This window comes from Herpailurus yagouaroundi, unplaced genomic scaffold, assembly GCF_014898765.1.
Source record: "Herpailurus yagouaroundi ecotype Mexico unplaced genomic scaffold, PumYag 28, whole genome shotgun sequence".
NCBI classification, from domain to species: Eukaryota; Metazoa; Chordata; class Mammalia; order Carnivora; family Felidae; genus Herpailurus; species Herpailurus yagouaroundi.
Window position 1 is genome coordinate 49,027,788 of NW_024412376.1, and position 22,182 is coordinate 49,049,969.

The window sequence follows — 22,182 nt, forward strand, 5'->3', positions numbered from 1 at the left end:
AAGAAATACAAATATTCTAATGATAGTTGTTTCTGTGTAGTGGGACATGGATTTTTCCTCTTTCTAAACTGAACAGGGGTGCCTGGGTGGCTCAGTTGTTTGAGTGTCCCACTTTTTTTTTTTTTTTTTTTGAGAGAGAGACAGAGCAATAATGTGGGAGAGGCAGAGAGATAGGGAGCCTGAAGCAGGCTCCAGGCGTTGAGCTGTCAGCACAGAGTCTGACATGGGGCTCAAACCCACAGACAGCGAGATCATGACCTGAGCCAAAGTTGGACACTTAAGTGACTGAGCCACCCAGGTGCCCCAAGTGTCCCACTTTTGATTTCGGCTCAGGTCATGATCCCAGAGTTGTGGGATTGAGCCTTGTGTCGGGCTCTGCACTAAGCCTGGAGACTCTTAGGATTCTCTTGCTCTCTCTCCCTCTGCCCCTCTCCTCACTTGCACTCTCTCGAAACAAACAAACAAACCCCATAATGTGGGGCTGTGGGGAATACTCCATTTAATGTGTGTAGGAGTGGGGGGTCTGGGGGGTTGGGGATGTGGGAACATGGGAGGAGAGAGATACTCAAACTTGATGGCATGAGCCAAAAATCTGAATTCAGAATTCTACAAAGGCATACAAAGCTGCTGGCCTTCTTAGCCAGGTATTCTAAAAGCATCCTACTAAAGCACTACCCATACGATCCCATCAAGTCCAGATTTTGGACTGCTAGCACAGACCTTTGCCTATGAAATGATTTTAGGTGTTTTGCACTGTTCAATTTAATATCTTATAAGCATGAAAAATAGAAGCTGATGGTCACATCCAAGTGAATCTTAAGAGCATGTTGAAGGAGGAGAAAGAAAAAACAAAGAAAGCCCCTCCTTCCTTATATGTAATATGTAGTTAAATGAAGTTATATTGCTTCTTTGTAAAAAGCCTATGCTGAACCAGAAGAAACTACTGACCTTGATTCACAGTAATAATTTTAAGAAATTTAAAAATTTATAGGAAGCGTATTTAAGCTGCCTGTGTTCTTACGATTAAAATGTGACATACACACAATGCCTCTTCCATGTGAGAAATGTGTAACCTTGTCATGAATCCATTAAAATAAAAACTAAAATTATTTTAGAAGGCTAAGATAAAAAGAAAATGAAGTGATTACCTGATAATCTGTGTGGCAATGAATCAGAATTCCTTTTCAGAAAAGTTTCATTAAAATTCTTTGGATTTGTTGCTCCAAAAAGACGATTCATTTCTTGTTTTAATACTGTCCTAACTGTATCAGGTAAATCTTTACTTTCACACACTGCTGAACAAATTAAAAATAAAATTCTATTAGCAGTCAGATACTCTGATATGATTTGCAGAAGTAAAGAAATTACTTGATGAGGCCAATGAAACAAAGCAATTACATGTAAAGATTAAATGAACCTATTTATAATTCAACATGTAAAGAGCTTACCATATAAATGTAAAAAAATGTGTATCAGGAAAATAATAATTTTTCTAACAGCATTCAAAGACATTTCACTGATAAATGATTCATTTCCAGAAAAACAAAACAAAACAAAACAAAACAAAACAAAACAAAACAAAATGCAAAACAAACAACAAAAGATGTAGTTCCATAGTCTTCTAAGCTCTTAGGGGCTGGCCCCCTCAACTTTAAAACAAATTTATAAAGTAGGGCTCTGATGGCACCCACCTGATAAATAATGTCACAGCAATTATGCAGTGCGGAAGACAAGAGGATTTTCTTCACCTTCTCCATATTCTATACCCAAGTAAGGCATTACAAAATTTATTAATTTTAAAAGAAAACATGACTGACTTCATTGACCTTTATTTGCAAGGGCTACATAAATTTAGTTATCACTATATAATAAATTCCAAAGGACCACCAAAGTATTTTCCTATAATGAATACACTCTGATAATCATATTCCCAGGCCTTGGGATTCAGAGATGGAAAAGCTGAACCCCTAACCTCTCTGACTGAATGTTAGTATGCTTTTTTTCATTACTATTTTGGTATAGACAGACAGTTTGAAGCTTTGAGCCAGAAAGACCTGGGTATGGATCTAGGCTTGAACAAGTCACAACCTCTCTGAACTTATTTCTTGATCCGTAAAACTGAGGAGCTATCTAACCTAAAAGGATCACAGTAAGGAAAAGTTACATTTTTTAAAAAAAATTGTTTTAACGTTTATTTATTATTTTTTAAATTTTTTTTTCAACGTTTATTTATTTTTGGGACAGAGAGAGACAGAGCATGAACAGGGGAGGGGCAGAGAGAGAGAGGGAGACACAGAATCGGAAACAGGCTCCAGGCTCTGAGCCATCAGCCCAGAGCCCGACGCGGGGCTCGAACTCACGGACCGCGAGATCGTGACCTGGCTGAAGTCGGACGCTCAACCGACTGCGCCACCCAGGCGCCCCAAACGTTTATTTATTATTGAGAGACAGACAGACACAGAGCGTGAGCAGGGGAGGGGCAGACACAGAATCCGAAGCAGGCTCCAGGCTCTCAGCTGTCAGCACAGAGCACGACGCGGGGCTAGAACTCACAAATTGCAAGATCATGACCTGAGCCGAAGTCTGTCACCTAACCAACGGAGCCACCCAGGTGCCCCAGAAAAGTTACATTTTTTAAAGTTAATTATATAATAGCTAAATATATAATTCAATAAAGTGCAGTTATTATTTTTGTTATAGATTGAAAATATATTTTCCTCATGGTTAGGAACTATGGTGGTCGCTTAAAATGTGGACAACAACCATTTGGACTGCTGAATATGTATCCTATATACATAAATTACTATGTGAAGCAAAAGTTTCATGGAATACTAACCTTAATTTTGTGCCATGCATTCTGGTATTTTCTACTCTATTCTTTTTTTTTTAAGAGTGAGAGAGAGAGAGAGAGCGCGTTGAGTGGGCGGGGGAAAGGGGCAGAGGGGGAGAGGAAGGGGGAGAGACAGAGAGAGAGAAAGGGAGCAAGGGAGGGAGGGAGGGAGGGAGAATCTCAGGCAGGCTGCACCCTCAGCGCAGAGCCCAACTGGGGGCTTGATCCCAAGACCCTGGGATCATGATCTGAGCTGAAATCAAAAGTCCAACACTCAACCAACTGAGCCACCCAGGTGCCCCTCTGCTCTATAGTATATTTCTATATTAGGTTTTCAAATGGTAGTAATGGCCCACTTATTGTCTAATGGATCACTACACCAAGTTTAAACACACTGAATTCTTGAGTGGTTAACATCTCTGAAATATTCTACACATAATTAGTAACTGAATAATTGATCGATGTGTCCTTTGTTAGTTAAATAGCATTTCTTCTATCATTCTATTGAACTGGGTGGTTCGAATAAATGAGTTATTAAGGAATTTTGCTTAATCTCCATTATGGCTGTACTTGTAACTTGATTTTGGCAACTTATCAACAGATTTCAAGGAGCACGGGAGTGCAAACAAAGAAAAGTTGGTAAAACAGATTATAGCCAATCACAATGACTATTATATCAAAAAAACACAGGTCTTCTAAAAAAATGTTATATCCATGGGCCTTACTGGTTTGAATGAAGTGCTTTCGGGACACTATATGCAGATGGGAAAGTAACTGTATAGTTACATTATAGTTGGTTGTAAGTGGATGCTATGCTTTTCATGTTTTTTATTACCTTCATTAATTTGTTTTCCTCAGATTAAAATAATCCCCCAGAAAAATCGAAACTGCTTTAAGAAAAAAAAAAAAAAAGCCCACACAATTAAAAACAAATATATAATTCAGGATGTATAAACAAGAAATATTTATGTAACTCCGAACTTCCACTAATAGCTATTTCCAAAAACATTTCCTCCCCAAGTCACAAAATGTTTGAGGCTGATTGTTAGCTCCCCTACACTATGTAGATTGGCACTCTAATTTCCAGGAAGATACTAATTAAAAAAAAAAAAATTCAACTGCAGTAAGACTCAGAAAGTTGTATGAATTCTGTGTAATGCAATATTACCTATGTCTTTCAGGAAAGGGGCAACCTCATGCATCACAGGTCTACTATGTAAGCTTTTATTACTAAAGATTAGTAGGGGATGAACCAATCTAAAAGTCCTTTGAAAGTGACTAAAATGAACAAAAAAATATTGAGGTCTCAGGAAAATAAAACATCTGAGACTACTGAATTAGCTTCCTTGTTACCTTATGATACAACAGTAAGTCTTGTGAATCAAGGAAAAATAATAATTGAGGGAAGGGGAATAAAACTTTTTATGAGAAGCTTCTGAATCCTCTGACATCCTAAAATTAAAATAATGTTTGGTTCATGCTCTGAGCTTATTAGCAGACTGGATTAATTTAGTAATTGTCAATGGTTAAAAGTCGCATTGAAAAAGGGGTAGATTCTTAGCCAAAAGAATTTCTCTGGGTTCCTATGCTAGCTCCCTGTTTTGTTAATAATTTGGGTAGAAAATGCTCATATTCTGTGCAAGATAATGACTACTCACTACTAGGCTCTAAAGCACAACCTACTAAGTGATTACCATTCAAAAGGGTAAACTAGGTTAAATAAGAGGATCAACAAAGCTTTTAGGGGAGAAATACATAAGCACAGAAGAAAAATAATTTGCAGATAAAAGGAAGAAATGGGTTTGTACAAAAATGAAAGAAGAAAAGATGTAAGATTCACTGTAGATCAAGGTGACCAAACAGTGATTTTTTTTTTAAAGTATGTAAGGGAATAATAAACAACTGAATCCCTAAACTCCTTTTACTTAGTACCAAGCAGAAATGTAGTTTAAATTGCTTTAAGTCCTACAACTTTAAGAAAAAGTGAAAAACTTGAAAAGGGCACATACCAGATCATCCTCATAATTAAAAAGGGGAGAGGAAGATTGACGTATATGGTAAATTAGTTTAGGCAGCAGATACTAATTACACTGGTAGTATAACAACATTCTGAAGATTTGGAAGGGTATTCATAACCAGGCTAAAATGAATATTTACTTAGAGAAGTTTCTATAATAAAATAGGTGTCAAGGCACCGTTTTTTTCCCATATTCCCCAAGAAGGTGTTGTAAGGGTTTCTTTGTAAAGAAGCAGTTAGTAAAATATAACTTGACATGACAAATGTGTTCTTGAAAAATTACTTCAAAGTTAAATCTTATTTTAAAACTACCAAAGCTATCAGTTTTATTAAAGGAAACTTGTGGGGTATATCAAAGATGCCCCTACTCTGGGTGTCTGTGGTTGCACAAATACTTTTACATACTACACAACTGTACCCAAATTCTTGAAGGCCTTTTAAAGACAGTGCATCTTTATCACTCCAAATTATCACTGCTTTAATGCCTAAATTTAGTCAAAATAAGGATTACTTTGTTACTCTTCCAGACAATGTCTGGAAGCTACGGATACAGCTCACAGCTAACTAAATAATTCTAACTCTTACATCAGGACCATTCTGCCTTTCTTTGTTCTTCTGAAGCATTTTTGTTCCTAATATAACTGTTCTAAGACAACAGTCATATGTTCATCAATCCACATACTTACTATAAGCAAATACATTTAAATATGCCACTTTTAATTCATATTTCAGAGGGAAGTCTCCAAATCCATGACTTCTATATATTATTTTACTACTACCTTTTAGGAAAGAGTTGATTATACAAGAACAAAGTGTTCATGTTAATTTTGAGAAAAATTTAAGTGCACTCCATCCTAAGCAGGAATGGATTTAAGACCATTATTCCTGGCCTTAATTTTTGGACTCATGACTTCAAACAAATTTTAATATGAAAACACTAGAAAGAAAGTTCTCTATTTTCTCTAAGAATAGCAATTCCTTCTTCTATTTTATGAGGTGGTTATGTTATTTTTTACTTTCAGAATTAAAAACACTAAAAAACAGTTCAGTGTCTATAACAGGAATCATTTTTTTTTGACAGGCATAAATATACTTTCAATAAGGATTTACTTTTTCTTAGAAGTCAAAACAAGGTTTGTTTTGTTTTTTTTTAATGTTTATTAATTTTTGAGAGGGAGAGAGACAGAGAACGAGCAGAGGAGGGGCAGAGAAAGAGGGAGAGACAGAATCCGAAGCAGGCTCCAGGCTCTGAGCTGTCAGCAGAGTCTGACGTGTGGCTCAAACCCACGGACCACAAGATTATGACCTGAGCCAAAGTTGGACTCTTAACTGACTGAGCCACCCAGGCACCCCCAAAACAACTTTCTTCATCAGGAGAACAATTAAATATTTTTCAAAAGACTGACTGGGATGCCTGGTTTAATCTCGTTATTTCCAGGTATGTATGGATTCATATGTGGCTGAGTATTTAGCAATGAGACAGGTAACTTAATAGAACTTAATAGTATTTGCAGACTGTTCTATTAAAAATTCAATTTCCCTTCTCTATTCACTTAAAAATCAAACCACCCCCACCACTTGACTACAGGAGTACTTTACTCTAAATTTCAAGCTCTTGTGGTAGTAGAAAGAACAATATGAAAACCTGAGCTCTCATCCCTGCTTCATTACTAATTATTTATGTTACCTTGAATAAGTCATTTAATCTTTTAGGGTCCCATATTTCTCAACTATTATTAAAATGAAAAACAATTAGCATAACATTCTACCTTTTACTCTCTAAAATTCTATAGTTCTACTTTATGTTAGAAGTAGTATATGGATCTTATTGTGAAAATATCTGAAAAGTACAATGATTGTCTTAAAGTGCTTTTAAACCTGTATTTATTAACAAAAATTTTATGACAAAGAATTCTGAAGACAGATAAATAAGGAGACAGCTAGTCAATTTCAAAGAGATTCTTCAATTTTAGAACAATTTACTAAAAGCTTTACATAACGAATATGATTCACAATTTCAACTTACGTGTTAACTTTTTAGAAACAGAAACAAAGGTGATTCTCAAATATCTGGACTAAACAATTCTATTATCAAAATCAAGTAACATTTCTAGCCTTAAAATACATACCTTCATCACAAAGAAAAGAACCCTGCTTTTCCCCTTAGCTAATTTAATACCCAACAGCTTTAAAATGATTAAGTTTATGACAAGCTTATATAGATCACTTATACAGTCACTATCAACTACTATAACCAAATACTTAAGTAATGGAAAACAAAAACATACCAGTACTAAAGAGTCGAATCATACACTCATGAAGCCAGGGATGACTAGAATCAATAGCAAATGCCCTCTTTACTGATTGTAGCATCAAAAGAAATTTTTCTATAAAAAGAAAAAGTAAGATATATTTTGATCATTTGATAAAATAAGATGCCTTCCTTTGGAAGATTAAGATCTTGCAAATAGAGAAACTAATTTAGAGTCAATCACATTTGAACTGCAACGTAAGTGAAGCAAATGATTTCCTCAGATTAGCAACATTAGCTAATGATTTCCACACAATAATCTTTTAAGAAAAAGGTTTTATGAAGTACAAAAAAAATTAGATAGCATTCAATATTTGAACTAATGCCATAGGAACAAAATTTGAAGCCATTTCACTTCTTAACCTCCTTTAATCAGAATAAAGGGATCTTTTGCACTACTTATAAATCTTGATTGTTTATACTTGAATCTCCTTCCTTGGGTTTTGTGACATGTGAAATGGTTTCCCTCCTATCTGACTGTCCTCTCCTATCAATCCTTGGCTCCTGTTTCTCCTCAAAAAGTACAGTATTTACCAAGGTTATTATTTTCAGTGATTTCTAAGCTCTCTCTATACTATCCCCATACTCACACCCCCATGTTTCCCCAGCTTTAGTAGTGTTTCCACCTGTTCCATGGAAATTTCACCTGAATACTTACTGAACTTCCAAGTCTCATCTATAACTACCTCCTCTTTGTTACAATTTCCCTAATTTGGTACCGTTCTCCAAATAACAAAATTGAAACCTCCAGGCTCCTCTGACATTTTTCTCTTACCCAACACTCAAAAAGCTAAAAACACTGCCATACCTTTACTACCCATTTCACACAACAATGAAATCCAACAGCTGAAGAGCCCTTCAGAGGTCTTTAGAACACAACCAAGAAGCCAACTGAATGGAATTTAGATTCCCCTTCCTCACTTCAAGCAGAACAACTTTTTTAAACTTCGGTATTCCATTTAAGAATATTTGTTAAAAAGGAAATTATAATTAACTGTTCTTTAAAAGTTTCTAAATTACTTGAGTATTTACTAAAGTTTATTTTCTAAATTTTGGAAAACAGAATTATAACAAAACACTGTAATCACTCAATCCATCAAGAGACCTTCTGTTATTTTTTTAATCTATTTCTTCCTGGCCTTTTTTCTATATTACATATTCATGTAAATATCTTACTAAAAATCAAAATCAAACTATAGCTTTTTGTCCTATTTTCAAGCAATGCTATATGAGAACCTTTCCCCATTATTAATTACCTTTGATAAACAAGATTTTTAAATGGAAACTCTATAGGGGCACCATTTTCCATCTCTTTAAGTAGAACGTAAGTTACACTGCTTGGAACAACAACAACCTTCTTTCAGAGCTTATTAACCAAGTTCTGTTCCCTTCCCTTAATGATATACTTAGTTTTTTTTTTCAATGAACCACTTGGATTACAGCAATTCAATTCCACAAAATCAGTATCTATATGTAGTTGAGGCATTCTAAACAAGACAACCAAGACCCTTCATTTCTTTTCTATCTGGTTTGGGCAATACAGAAACCTCTACATTATTTACACATACTTGTGTTTTCTTAAAGCATCCTCTTCCTTTCTATCCAGCTCTTCTTTTAGAAATGATTCATCCTTCAAGATACACCTTAAGCGCCACATCTTGTAACAATAGCTAATAAAAACCAACATTTATTCAATGCTTACTGTGTATCAGGCACTAATCTAAGCTTTATGTCATTAACTTTATTCACACAAGTACACGGCAATTACTACATATGACCTTAATCCTAGTTATGGATGTTCATCTATTGTTGATTTTAATGTCCTAGAAGAGATAATAGTATCATTATACCTCCCCACAACATCTTGCACATGTAGCACGCATTTCTGTGAGGAAGCTGCATTGGCAAAAAATCCTACATGGTAAAGCTACTGGACTTGGGTGACTATATCTAAGAAATACAGTGATCAATTTTATCAGGGCCACTATCCCCTAATTGCCTACCTTTCCTAAAGTAAATCTCAAAGGCAAAAAGATGCGTTTCTATCTTGTTCTTCACCAAGTTCTTCAACGGTGTTAAAAATTTAATAGCTTCTTCCAATGGAGTTTCAACCTAACAAAAATAAAAGATATTATACAAATGGAAGCAAGATGGAGGGGTATGATGTTATTCTCTCCATTAAAAACACTTTCTGGTTTTTTATTGTTGTTGTTTTGGTAAAAATCACTTACCCATTACCCAGAAATACTGTCATATTTTAACCTCCCACAGTCTAAAGGAAGGGGATTTTGAACTCTAGAACTCCTCGCTGGTTTTTAACCACAGATATTACATTATCTCTAAATAGAAACTATCCAACAAGTAAAGATAAAGATAAAACAGAACCAGGGAAAGAAAGACAGTGAGATAAACAAGTAAGGTAATTGGGGTGGGGTTGGGGGGATGGGAACCAAGGAGAGATGTTAAATAGGATGAAGAGGGGTAAGAATGAGAGGTGGAGAATATTACAGAATGAGTCAATGTTCTTTTTGAACTCAAAGTGAAGTACAATCAAGCTATTAAAAAAAAAAAGATTCCATCTTGCATTGTTCTAATAATACAAATTCTATAGAATTCATATTTATTCTAATGCCATGCTAATGGTGAGATGGTATGTGAAAATATTTATACTTATAGAACTCTGTCTCTACCACCCTTTAGTAATTATATAAATGTCATATTAATTACATACTTGTAATCATTACTGGGCAGGTATAATGTTTACTACATAATTGTGCTATTGTTACACTTCTAGACTGAGTATTTACCTTTTTTAAATTTTTTTTTTCAACATTTATTTATTTTTGGGACAGAGAGAGACAGAGCATGAACGGGGGAGGGGCAGAGAGAGGGAGACACAGAATTGGAAACAGGCTCCAGGCTCTGAGCCATCAGCCCAGAGCCCGACGCGGGGCTCGAACTCACGGAACGCGAGATCATGACCTAGCTGAAGTCAGACGCTTAACCGACTGCGCCACCCAGGCGCCCCTAGACTATTTAGACAAGAGTCTTCTCTGTAGACTGAGGTGTGGGTGGGGAACAATACCACATTTATCAGAAAGGCACTGAATATCTGTGCCTGTTCGTCTTGTCTCATGACAGAGGCAGTGACAATTTATCCTTGATGGAATCTGGATTTGCCATACCTAACATGCCTCTTCTAATTTGGTAATTGTGTTTCACCAACACAGTTTCTGGCTAAGGAAACGATTTCACAGTATTAAAAAGGAAAAAAAAGTTGAACAAAAAATTGATGTCTATGAGATATGCTGTATACTACTAGCATGTAAAGCAGCTGGCATTATTCTGAAAGATATGTGCTCTGAACAAGAAATCAATATATGGCACTGTCACTCTAATAGCTGTAGATACCAGGAGACAGAGGGGGAAAGAGGGGCCCTCAGAAGTATGCCTTTCTCACACATTTTTAATATTTTGCTTATCTTATTCCCATGATTCTATGTCCTATTGAGTTGGAATTTGTGATATACAGGGAAGAAATGTCTACCAAGGAAGGTAAAAAACTGGAAACTGAAATTGTAATGGAGCTGTATCAAGCCTCAAATGAAGACTGCTGTACTGATCAGGGTAATTTATCACCAGGGAGATATGGCTGCTGTTAACAAAATGGATACAAGGAATATAGGGCAGCTGAGTCATACAAACATTATACTTACTGAAATCAAGTTTTTGAACTTGGAAAAAGAAAAGGGAAATTCTGCCTGCATTTCTAGTAAGTGAGAATACATGCCTCCACAGGAGATCTGGATCTGAAATTTCTACATGTTTCCTTGTGCCTTACTTGCATAGGGAAGATTTTGTTAGGCTAAATCTGAGTGCTTAAACATATGTCCATAACCACAATAAAGTTAACTACATTCTACATTCATATATACAAAATGAAGTATAGGGTTATATACACAAAAGCCTATCAACAGGGATGAATTCTAAAATCAGTGCTTAAGATCAGGAGAAAAAAAAAAATCAACAGAACTACCCTTGAAAATTCCTAAAGTTGTAAAGACATATATATATATATATCATTAATTTGCACTGTATGTATGAAAACCATATATTAGGTACCAAAATCCTAATCCCTGTAGCAAAATGTTCTCACTAGGAGAAGATGCACACAGAAACTGACAGGGACTAAACAAATGGTAGTTATACTTCTATCATACTTAGTTAGGGTTCTATGTTCACTGAGTGGAATACTGGATGAAATTGCTAGAATTGTGCATACTCATTTGTTTCTTAAAAAAAAAATTACATCCAGTACCTGCTCTGGCAGCACATATATTAAAAAAACTATAACGAGTCATGAAGATTTGAATTTACTTAAGTTAAAGAAATGTACACTGGGATTGCATTGTGTTGATGGGCAATATAAGAGATCTGTAAGGGTGGTTTGATCACATGCAATTTTTAAATTTATAAACTGATGTGAAGTCTAATCCATGTTACACTACGTTATATAGGAGTACGTCTCCCTATGCTCCCAGCATAGCAACAAAAAGCTTGAAACTATTATACCTTATACAGCCAGAATATTAAGGACACACTGTTAAAGAACATGTGTGTATACAGAAGGAAAAAATAGTCCGGCTGAGGTAAGTACTGACTGAAGGTGAGGAGGGACACAAGATGGGTGGCACATGAGGGAACTCAAAAATAACAACTTATTGCCTCATGATACACTGGAGAAACTTCAGGTTTATACTCAGTTAACTAAATATTAAACTCACTCACTAAATCTTTTCCTGTTTTCCTTTTTTCCTTACCTGGAATTACCGCTAACTTAACGATGCTTCTACTTCATATTATATATATAAAATCCTGAATGACACTAAATATACCACTTATCACATGAAGAATATAAAATATAGGATCACAAAAAATCACAATCTATAGACTGTAGATCCAGACTTGGCAGGCAGCATTTAAAAGAGCCTACAATGCCATACCTTATTATGATGGCTTGGTATAATCTGGTGCTGCCACCACACTGGGGATATACGTAAGTGTGGATGCTATTAGAAGGGGGCATCCTGGCGGCAGTTATCCTAGGAAGAGAAGGGTGTTATGTGCCCAACAAGCAAGAGAAGTATATATTAAACAGCACCCCAGATCAGGGTGCCTTCCACTGGGCTCCTTCCAAATAAAGCACTTTCTGTAGGAATTATTTTCTTCTGAGACTCTACAACCCTATATAGGTATTAATAATTAGACTATAACTTGACATCTGGTCCAAAAGCAGCCATGATAAGCTAGACACAAGAAAAACTCAAGTCAAAAATAAAAGGAAAACCCAGTAAGGAGGCCTGGTATGCTAGCATAAGAATTCTGCTCTGTGGGATTACCCTTTATTAGACAAGGACTAAACAAGCCAGACAGATCCTCTCTTTAAAAAGTATAATGTGAGATATGAAGTGTTACAAAGAAAAAAGTCATTAAGGAAAGTCAAGGGAAAGAATGGTGCTGGCAGACAAGTTAGTGGTGGTAGTAATAAAGAAAGCTGAGGTATAAAGATGGAGGGCCCTTAAAGTTGATATTATCCCTGAATAACTGCAATTCTCCATGAGGCCTAAAAGGTCCATTTTCTGTGCTTCCTCCCTATTCTGCATATTTTTCCAATAAGCACCCAACAATAAAAAGTAGTATCTTTGTTCCTAAAATAGTTACACAATTATTTGTGAATAAGATGTCAATATATCCTTTGAAATCCAAGCCAGATTTCTCTATGGTTCTTAAATAGCAACACTGCTATGAGATATTACTGTCCATCTGCTCTGGTATAATCCTAAAACTATTTTCCAACTCTATTTACTAAGTATTATAATTTTTCTTCATTATAGAGCAGTTGATTTTGGTTTTTTAGTTACTAGCGAGGCTAATACTGAACTCTAGGGCAATGTGCTCACTATATTTACTGCTTTCACATAATAAATTATGCAATTATTTTCACATGGAGTAGGTGAATGTCAAGAGCCAGGAGTACACAGGTACGTTACTAATCAAAATGGTTTGTGTGACAGTGAATACCTTGGTTTCAGCTTAATGATTAAAAATGGCACATGTGATTTTGGCCTGGGGGAAAATATTTAGGAACTTTAAAGACATTAGGTTCGAATAGCAAAATTAATAAATAAGGACTGTAAACTGACACATGGATGAGAAATATACATATACACTCACTTTTTAACAAGCTCAATTTGGTCTCTAGATATAAAAAGTTGCATGTTACCACTTGTAACAGATGCTACATTCTTTACACATATAGTTCCTTTCTTTAATCCTAACATCTCTGCCTAGTAGGGATTTTTACTAGTCCCATTTTATAGATGAGAAAATCATCAGAGAGGTTAGACAAAGTGTCCAAACACACAATGAAGTGTACATGCTGATACGTGGACCCAGATCAGAATGACTCAAAAGCCAAAACTTTCCACTATACCATACTAGATTACTCTGGATCATGATCATTACTACAAGTTTTAAATGTGAAGTATGATCAGAGACAGAGAGAGAGAGAGAGAGAGAGAGAGAGAGAGAGAGAGAGACAGAGGAGACTAAAAATTAAAAATTTTCACTCAAATAATAATCAAATTGGTTGAATAATACCATATTAAATGATAATAGCTGTCATGAAATTTCACTAAATTGTGCTAAACCCTTTATTAAGTACCTTGGCCAGTTTCTCAGGGATAAGTTCTTCTTTGGGACCTCCAATTTCTTCATCATCATCATCCTTTTTCTTTTTCTGATTTCTCTGCTGCTTTTCTTTTTCTGCATTTTTTTTCTCTTCTTCTATCTGGGCTTTCTTTTGAGCTCTTCTTTGTTTATTACGTAGCTTCTTTAGCTCTTTGTCAGACATGTTTGCTGTAGGCAATGAGTGTTAATTAATTAAAAGCATATAAATCAGGTTAGTAATGATCAATCACTAATTTAATATTCTCACTAAAACTCTCATAAAACATATTACATGTTAGGGGGGCCTGGGTGGCTCAGTCGGTTAAGCCTCTGACTTCAGCTCAGGTCATGATCTCACGGATCATGAGTTCGAGCCCTGTATCAGGCTCTGTGCTGACAGCTCAGAGCCTGGAGCTTGCTTCAGATTCTGAGTCCCTCTCTCTTTGCCCCTCCCCCACTCACACTCTGTCTCGCTCTCAAAAATAAATATTAAAAATTTTTTAAAAATATTAAATGTTATATGTGTTCATATGCCTATGTGTATCTAGCCCTTTAATAGTTCCACACACGTAGAGAATACTGTAACCTCTTTAAAAATTTTTTTTGAAAACAGGTGGAGACCTGGTGCTGCAACCATGGCAAAACATAAAAAAGTATACAAGTTCATCCAACAATATTAAACTAGTTGCAATTCTAGAAATGTTCATATTTCTATGGCTTTGGACTATGCTTTTTCTTAGTTATGCCCCTCTAAACTTGTCAGTTATTCATTCTCTACTCTGTGCTGCCACTATGACGTATATTTTGCTTGTAACAATACTTTGTTTATACAGGTGTTTCTCTTTTAGACTGTGAACTCCTTGGTGGAAGAGACTTTGTCTTCCTCATAATCTCTGTATTCTCAGGGCCTAGCAGAATATACAGAAAACACTCAAGTATTTGTTGACGGAACAATGAATAACTATAAGATAAACTAAAAATTTGACACTGAAAATTAACAATAGCTCTTGAGTATAAACTATGGATGTCTCAAAAGACCACCTGGAAATCACTGATAAATATGTAATAATGAAGTAAAAACTCTATACTATTTAGTCTTCAAGCAGTAAATCTGAATGCTACATGTACAACTGGTATTTATTTGGTAATACTTGTTGATACCAAGAAATGAAAAAAGTCATTCTAAAATATACCACCACTGTGGTGACTTTAAAATATGCCCATAGGGGCGCCTGGGTGGCGCAGTCGGTTAAGCGTCCGACTTCAGCCAGGTCACGATCTCGCGGTCCGTGAGTTCGAGCCCCGCGTCAGGCTCTGGGCTGATGGCTCGGAGCCTGGAGCCTGTTTCCGATTCTGTGTCTTCCTCTCTCTCTGCCCCTCCCCCGTTCATGCTCTGTCTCTCTCTGTCCCAAAAATAAATAAACATTGAAAAAAAAAATTAAAAAAAAAATAAATAAATAAAATAAAATATGCCCATAAATTGGAGCGCCTGGGTGGCTCAGTCGGTTAAGCGGCCGACTTTGGCTCAGGTCATGATCTTGCGGTCCGTAAGTTCGAGCCCCGCGTCAGGCTCTGTGCTGACAGCTCAGAGCCTGGAGCCTGTTTTGGATTCTGTGTCTCCCTCTCTCTGACCCTCCCCCGTTCATGCTCTGTCTCTCTCTGTCTCAAAAATAAATAAATGTTAAAAAAAATTTTTTTTAAATATGCCCATAAATTCTCTCCTTCAAAAGGCAGAACCTATTTCCCCGCTTCCCTTAATTGTGGTCTATACTTACTGACTCACTTCTAACACATGGAATGTGCTAGAAATCAAAGTATATGACATCCAAGATCAGAACATAAAAGTACTGTGGATTGCTCCTTGCTTTCTCTTGGACAACTCAGAAGAAACCAACTGCCATGTTGTGAAGATAGCCAAACAACTTTATGGAAAGACCCATGTGGCCAAAAAAAGGCTTCTGGGTATGAGACGAAGCCATCTTGGAAGCAGATTCTCCAACTCAAGCCAACCTCTCAGATGCCCTGGCTATCTTGACTTCAACCTCCTGAAAGACCCCTACATCTTTCAAAATCTACAGCTAAGTGACTTCTGAATTCCTGAGCCACAGTAACTCTGATATAATAAATGTTTGTTATTTAAAGCTATGTGTAAGCAATAGCAGCAACAGATAACCAAGACAGATTTTGGTACCTGGAAGGGGGATGCTGCTGCAATAAAAACCTAAAATGTAGAACTGGTTTTGGTTCCAGAGAGTGGCAAAAGGTGGAAAGACTTGGAGAAAAGCATTAATGGAAGCTCAAAGAACCCTAGACTATTAACAGAGTCGATTTTGAAGAGGCTGCAAATCGATTTTGAAGAGACATGTTATAGTCATGTAGAGGCAGAAAGTTAAGTAACATTTATAAAATCTATCAAATGAACAGGGTGATCTAGTTAGGGGTATTTCCAGACCAAAAAAAAAAAAAGGTAGTTAAGGGGGCATCTGATTCCTCTTTCAGCTTGTAATAAAAATGCAAGAAAAAGAAACAAATGGAAGAAGGATTTAACGGCTCTGAAAATTCTCAGCCTCTCCAGAAATGGCTGCTGAGCAAAGATCAAATTCAGAGAACTGCCAAGAAAGCATGTCAACAGGGAAAGTTGAGTTTGGCTTTAAAATCTTTTAAGACTCAGGGGTGCCTAGGTGGCTCAGTTGGTTAAGCATCCAACTATTAATCTTGGTTCAGGTCCTATGTTGGGCTCCATGCTGGGTATGGAGCCTACTAAAGACAAGGAAGGGAGGGAGATTCCTTTAAGGCTTAGAACTCAGAAAGATGGTGCCTCAGTTACTAGTCACCCCAAAATTTTAAGGGTATGAGTCACAGATCCTCTCAAACAACAGAGCTTCTAAGAAACTTAAGGGTGGTGTCCTCTCAGTGCTCAAGGTAGACAAAGATATTTGTGCATGTGGATTCTAATAAGACTCACAAAAGATCCCTAAAAGTTTTAAGAGAATTAGATGGGTAGAAACAGCAAATCTGGACTGAAAGGAATGGAGATAGTATAAAATGAAAAGACCTCCCAAATTTTGGAAGTAGACTGAAAAACTACTAAGGTGCAAACAAATGTTAACTATCAATTAATTAATTTTTAAAAAGTAATCTATACACCCAACGTGGGGCTTGAACCCATGACTCCAAGATCAAGAGTCACAAGCTTTTCCAACTGAGCCAACCAGGCATCCTGCAAATGCTATCTTTTAAGAACAAGAAAAGATGATACAGAAGGTGGAACCAAGAACCCAGAACATAGAACCAAGAGCCATAAGAGAATTATTCCTACACTGTGAGTCCTAATCCTGTACCCAACTGGACTTGAGAACTGCCATGAACCAGTCACTCTTGTGTACCTCTCATTCCTCCCTCATCACCCCTTTCTGAGTAAGAATATCAACAGTGGGTACCCTATGCCTCTGCCATCAATTTATACTGAATATGTGGTTGATACAGGATTTCATATCAAGAACTATACTTGAAGAGCTATACTAACTATACTAAAGAACCATATTCAAGAACCCTTATCAGCACCTGCGCCTCATTTATATGTAACATTCTGGACTCTGAGCCAATGCTGTAATGGAATGAGACTTTTGAAGGCCTTGGGAGGGGCAAGTGTATTTTGCATTTAAGAATAATAGAAATAATTTGTGTCCTGATTGTAGAACATGGCAGTTAAAAACATACCTACAAATTGTTTCATTCTTCTCCCACTCAAATATAGTTTATACTCGGTAATTCACTGCTACCAATTAGAATGTGAAGGAAGTAATGGAATGTTGTGTCAAGAGAACAGAACATTAAAAATGTTGTGGCTTCTTCCTTGCTCTCTCATGGTGAGCTTGATGAACTCAAGAAATCTAGAGAGACTGACATATTATGGCCACCTGCCAAAAGCCATGCAAGTGAGCCATCTAGGAAATGAATCTTCTAGTCTTAGTTAAGCTTTCGGATGACTGTAGCCCCAGCCAACACCTCAACTACAACTTTATAAGAGACCCTAAGCTGGGCCCACCTAGAGGCTACTAAATTCCTAAACTATAGAAATAATTATTTTAAGCTGCTAAATTCAGGAATATTATGTGGCAATAGATAACCACCATCAGAACAAATACGGACTTGTTTCTCTTTTCCCTAGTAAAGAAGCCCTTACTACTGAAAAAGAAAATTTCAAACAAGGATGAAAACTTACATTCTGGAAACAAAAGACTATGAATGAGTAGCCACAAAAATGCTGACCTTTTAATGACTGTACAATTGCTACCACTTGCATCCTTACTACACACTAGATACCATCCCTATGTTATTTTGTTTAATGTCCTTAATAATCTCATGGATTAGAGTATATTATTTTATGTATGAGAAAACTGAGGTTTCAGAGGAAAAACAATAACTCAAGTAATAATAAAAGGCACAGCAAGGATTTAAATCCACTTCACTCTCATTCCAAATTCTGGGCTGTTTCTTTCCATTATGCTATACTGGGGGTCAGCAATCATTTTCTATAATGAGCCAGATACTAAATATTTTCAGATCTCTGGTGCAACTAAACTCAGCTCTTGTAGCACAAAATTAGCCATAGATAATATATAAATGAACAGGCTCAGCTGTGTCCCAATAAAACTTCATTTATCAAATCAAACTGCAGTACGGATCTGCCCACTGGCTAGTTTGTGACCTTATTCTATATTATCTGCCACTGCCTTGAAAGGACCCATGTAGTTAATAATAATAGAGTTGCCATACAAAAATAGGAAAGGAATAACTACATAAGAAATTAATATAGAAATTAATTCAAATCCTATTTCACTTAATGTAGCACTAACTTATCTGGATAAGCACTGTCTAAATTTTGCAAGAATTACCTATGACTTATGTTAACATAAAAGAGGCTCAGAATTTCAGCTCAAGAGAAACCAGAGAAGAATTCTCCTATGCTAGAATATTGCACTATCTCTTAAATAAAACTGTGTGTAGGGGCACCTCGGTGGCTCAGTGAGTTAAGCATCATGGTCTGTGAGTTCGAGCCCCAGGTCGGGCTCTGTGCTGATAGCTCGGAGCCTGGCGCCAGCTTCAGATTCTATGTTTCCCTTTCTCTTTGCCCCTCCCCTGCTCTCTGTCCCACTGCCTCTCTCTCTCAAAAATAAACATTAAAAAAAAACTATTTAAAAAATTGTGTGCACGTATGTGTGTGCACACATACACATGAATGCATAGCAAATAACATCTGAACCTAGAGTATCCAGCCAAATCAACATTCACACAAGAAAGCAAAATAAAAGAAATCTGGCCACATAAAGACTGTAGGTTTACTGAAAAGATAAAACATAAAAAGTGAAAAATAACTTCTCAACCAAATAAAGGGTTACTACCACATATTTGTTACAAATAGCAAGCTTTACAGTGGATGGACCATGAGAAACATTATGTCTAAAGATAAAGAAGGCTGCAAGCACACTACTGTTTCTGTTAGCAGTTTCTGCCACCCTCACCAGTGCAATAAAGCATGGAAAAGAGAGGAATAAATTCTGAAAGAAACCAAACTACTAATGTTTACAGATTAACATAATAGCTTACATAGAAAATTTTTTAAAAATCAACTGAAAAAACAACTAAACCTAATATCAGAGTTCAATAAGGATACCAACTTGACAAAAATTATAATAATATTCATTTAGAATACTGTTAAAAGAGGGGTGCCTGGGTGGCTCAGTTGGTTGAGCTTCCAACTTCGGCTCAGGTCATGATCTTGTGGTTCATGACTTCAAGCCCCACATTCTCAGTGTGGAACCCGTTTCAGATCCTCTCTCCCCCTTTCTCTGACCCTACCCTGCTTGTACTCTCAAAAATAAATAAACATTAAAAAAATTTTCAGAATACTGTAATGGAAAACAAGACATGTAGAGATAATGCTAGTAACAAATTCACCAAAGTTATCGGACAATAGAAGATACAATGCGGGGCGCCTGGGTGGCGCAGTCGGTTAAGCGTCCGACTTCAGCCAGGTCACGATCTCGCGGTCCGGGAGTTCGAGCCTCGCGTCAGGCTCTGGGCTGATGGCTCAGAGCCTGGAGCCTGTTTCCGATTCTGTGTCTCCCTCTCTCTCTGCCCCTCCCCTGTTCATGCTCTTGTCTCTGTCCCAAAAATAAATAAATGTTGAAGAAAAATTAAAAAAAAAAAAAAAAAAGAAAAAAAAAAGAAGATACAATGCATTCTAGTATGCAAAGACTTAATAGTAATTGTTTAAGATATCCCCACCCCAAAAGGTAATCTAGATCTTAAATGCGATTCAAATTAAAAATTCCAAAAGAAACTTTCTGGCATCAAGCTAATCATACAGTTCATATATAAGCAAAAATTTGCATGTAAAGGCAAGAAAATTCTAAAGACATAGTATTAGATTAAGAGACAAACAGATAAGAACAGAAAACTGAATACTGATGTCAATATCACAATCTTAACATCTGTATAGTAAGTTTTGATGTTGTGTTAGAACCAGACACCATATCCACAATTCACTACATCACAGTTTAGTATTTTGTTTGTTTATTTGTTTATTTATTTGAAGGAGAGGCTGGGGGTGGGGGAAGAGGGAGAGAGGGGGAGGGAGAGAGAGGGGGAGGGAGGGAGGGAGGGAGGGAGGGAGGGAGGGAGAGGGAGGGAGGGAGGGAGAGAGGGAGAGAGACAATCTTAAGCAGGCTCCATGCTCAGCACAGAGACATCGCAGGTGGGCCTCGATCCCATGACTCTGATATCATCATGACCTGAGGTGAAATCAAGAGCCAGACGCTGAACTCACTGAGTCACCCACGCGCCACTTTATTTAGTTTCAAAGATTTTATTTTTTAGTAATCTCTACACCCAACGTGGGGCTCGAACTCACAACCCCAAGATCAAGAGTTGCATGCTCCACAAACTGAGCAGCCAGGGTCACCTAAAGATGGCATTTTAAATAAGCAGGGAATATGACAACTTATCAATAAATATTGTTGAGGAATCAGCAGTCTGCTTGCAGGTAATAAGCTACCTTCTACCTCACATCAGTATATAAAAATTAACTCCGGGTGATTAACAAATTGTAAACATAACAGAATAATTGTTATAAGGAAACACACAAGATATTTATGAATATATTTTAAATTCTGAAGTAGAAAAGCCTTTTTATGCAAGACCTAGAAGTCACAAAAGATTAAAGAAATCTTTCTTATCTCATAAAAACTAACACTTTTACATAATAAAAGATACCCACCATAAAGACCTAAATAAAACAGGAAGAAAATTTCTGCAATATATAAATAAGAATTAAAGTCCTGACTATGTAGAAAACTCCTATAAGCCAAGAGGTTGAAAACTAAAATGGGAAAAGATAATCCAAAAACCAAATAATCCAATGAAGAAATGGGCAAAAGACATGTATAGACACTTCTCCAAAGAAGACATCCAGATGACTAACAGACACATGAAAAAATGCTCAACATCACTCATCATCAGGGAAATACAAATCAAAACCACAATGAGATACCACCTCACACCAGTCAGAATGGCTAAAATTAACAACTCAGGCAACAACAGATGTTCGCAAGGATGCAGAGAAAGAGAATCTCTTCAGCACTGTTGGTAGGAATGCAAACTGGTGCAGCCACTCTGGAAAATAGTATGGAGGTTCCTCAAAAAACTAAAAAATAGCACTACCCTACGACCCAGCTATTGCACTACTAGGCATTTATCCATGGGATACAGCTGTGCTGTTTCGAAGAGACACATGCACCCCCATGTTTATAGCAGGACTATCAACAACAGCCAAAGTATAGAAAGAGCCCAAATGTCCATTGATGGATGAATGGATAAAGAAGAGGTGGTGTGTGTGTGTGTGTGTGTGTGTATATGTACATATATATGTACATATACACACACACACACACACACACACACACACACAATGGAGTATTACTCAGTAATCAAAAAGAATGAAATTTTGCCATTTGCAACTACGTGGATAGAACTAGAGGGTATTATGCTAAGCAAAATTAGAGAAAGACGTGTATCATATGACTTCACTCATATGAGGATTTTAAGATATAAAAACAGGGAGGGGGACTAAACATAAGAGACTCTTAAATATAGAGAACAGAGTGTTACTGGAGGGATTGTGTGGCGGGGGGGCGGCTAAATGGGTAAAGGGCATTAAGGAAGACACTTGTGATGAGCACTGGGTGTTATACATAGGGGATCAATCACTGAAATCACTGTTGCACTATATGC

The 22,182-nt window shown here is 36.7% G+C and overlaps 1 protein-coding gene across 2 annotated transcripts in view; it reads right to left on the bottom strand.

Moving 5' to 3' along the window:
• The window catches only part of NAA15 (N-alpha-acetyltransferase 15, NatA auxiliary subunit), an 86,344-nt gene that overhangs the window by 4,737 nt on the left and 59,425 nt on the right, over positions 1–22,182 (bottom strand). The window contains exons 15-18 of one of the 2 annotated variants that reach the window (XM_040473677.1): positions 13,883–14,076; positions 9,162–9,270; positions 7,136–7,234; positions 1,149–1,292 (exon numbers count right to left, since the gene is read on the bottom strand). In XM_040473677.1, coding sequence (XP_040329611.1) covers positions 1,149–1,292; positions 7,136–7,234; positions 9,162–9,270; positions 13,883–14,076 — 546 coding nt within the window. Of the gene's footprint in view, positions 1–1,148; positions 1,296–7,135; positions 7,235–9,161; positions 9,271–13,882; positions 14,077–22,182 lie in introns of both variants that reach the window. The other variant, XM_040473669.1, reaches the window with a different exon arrangement.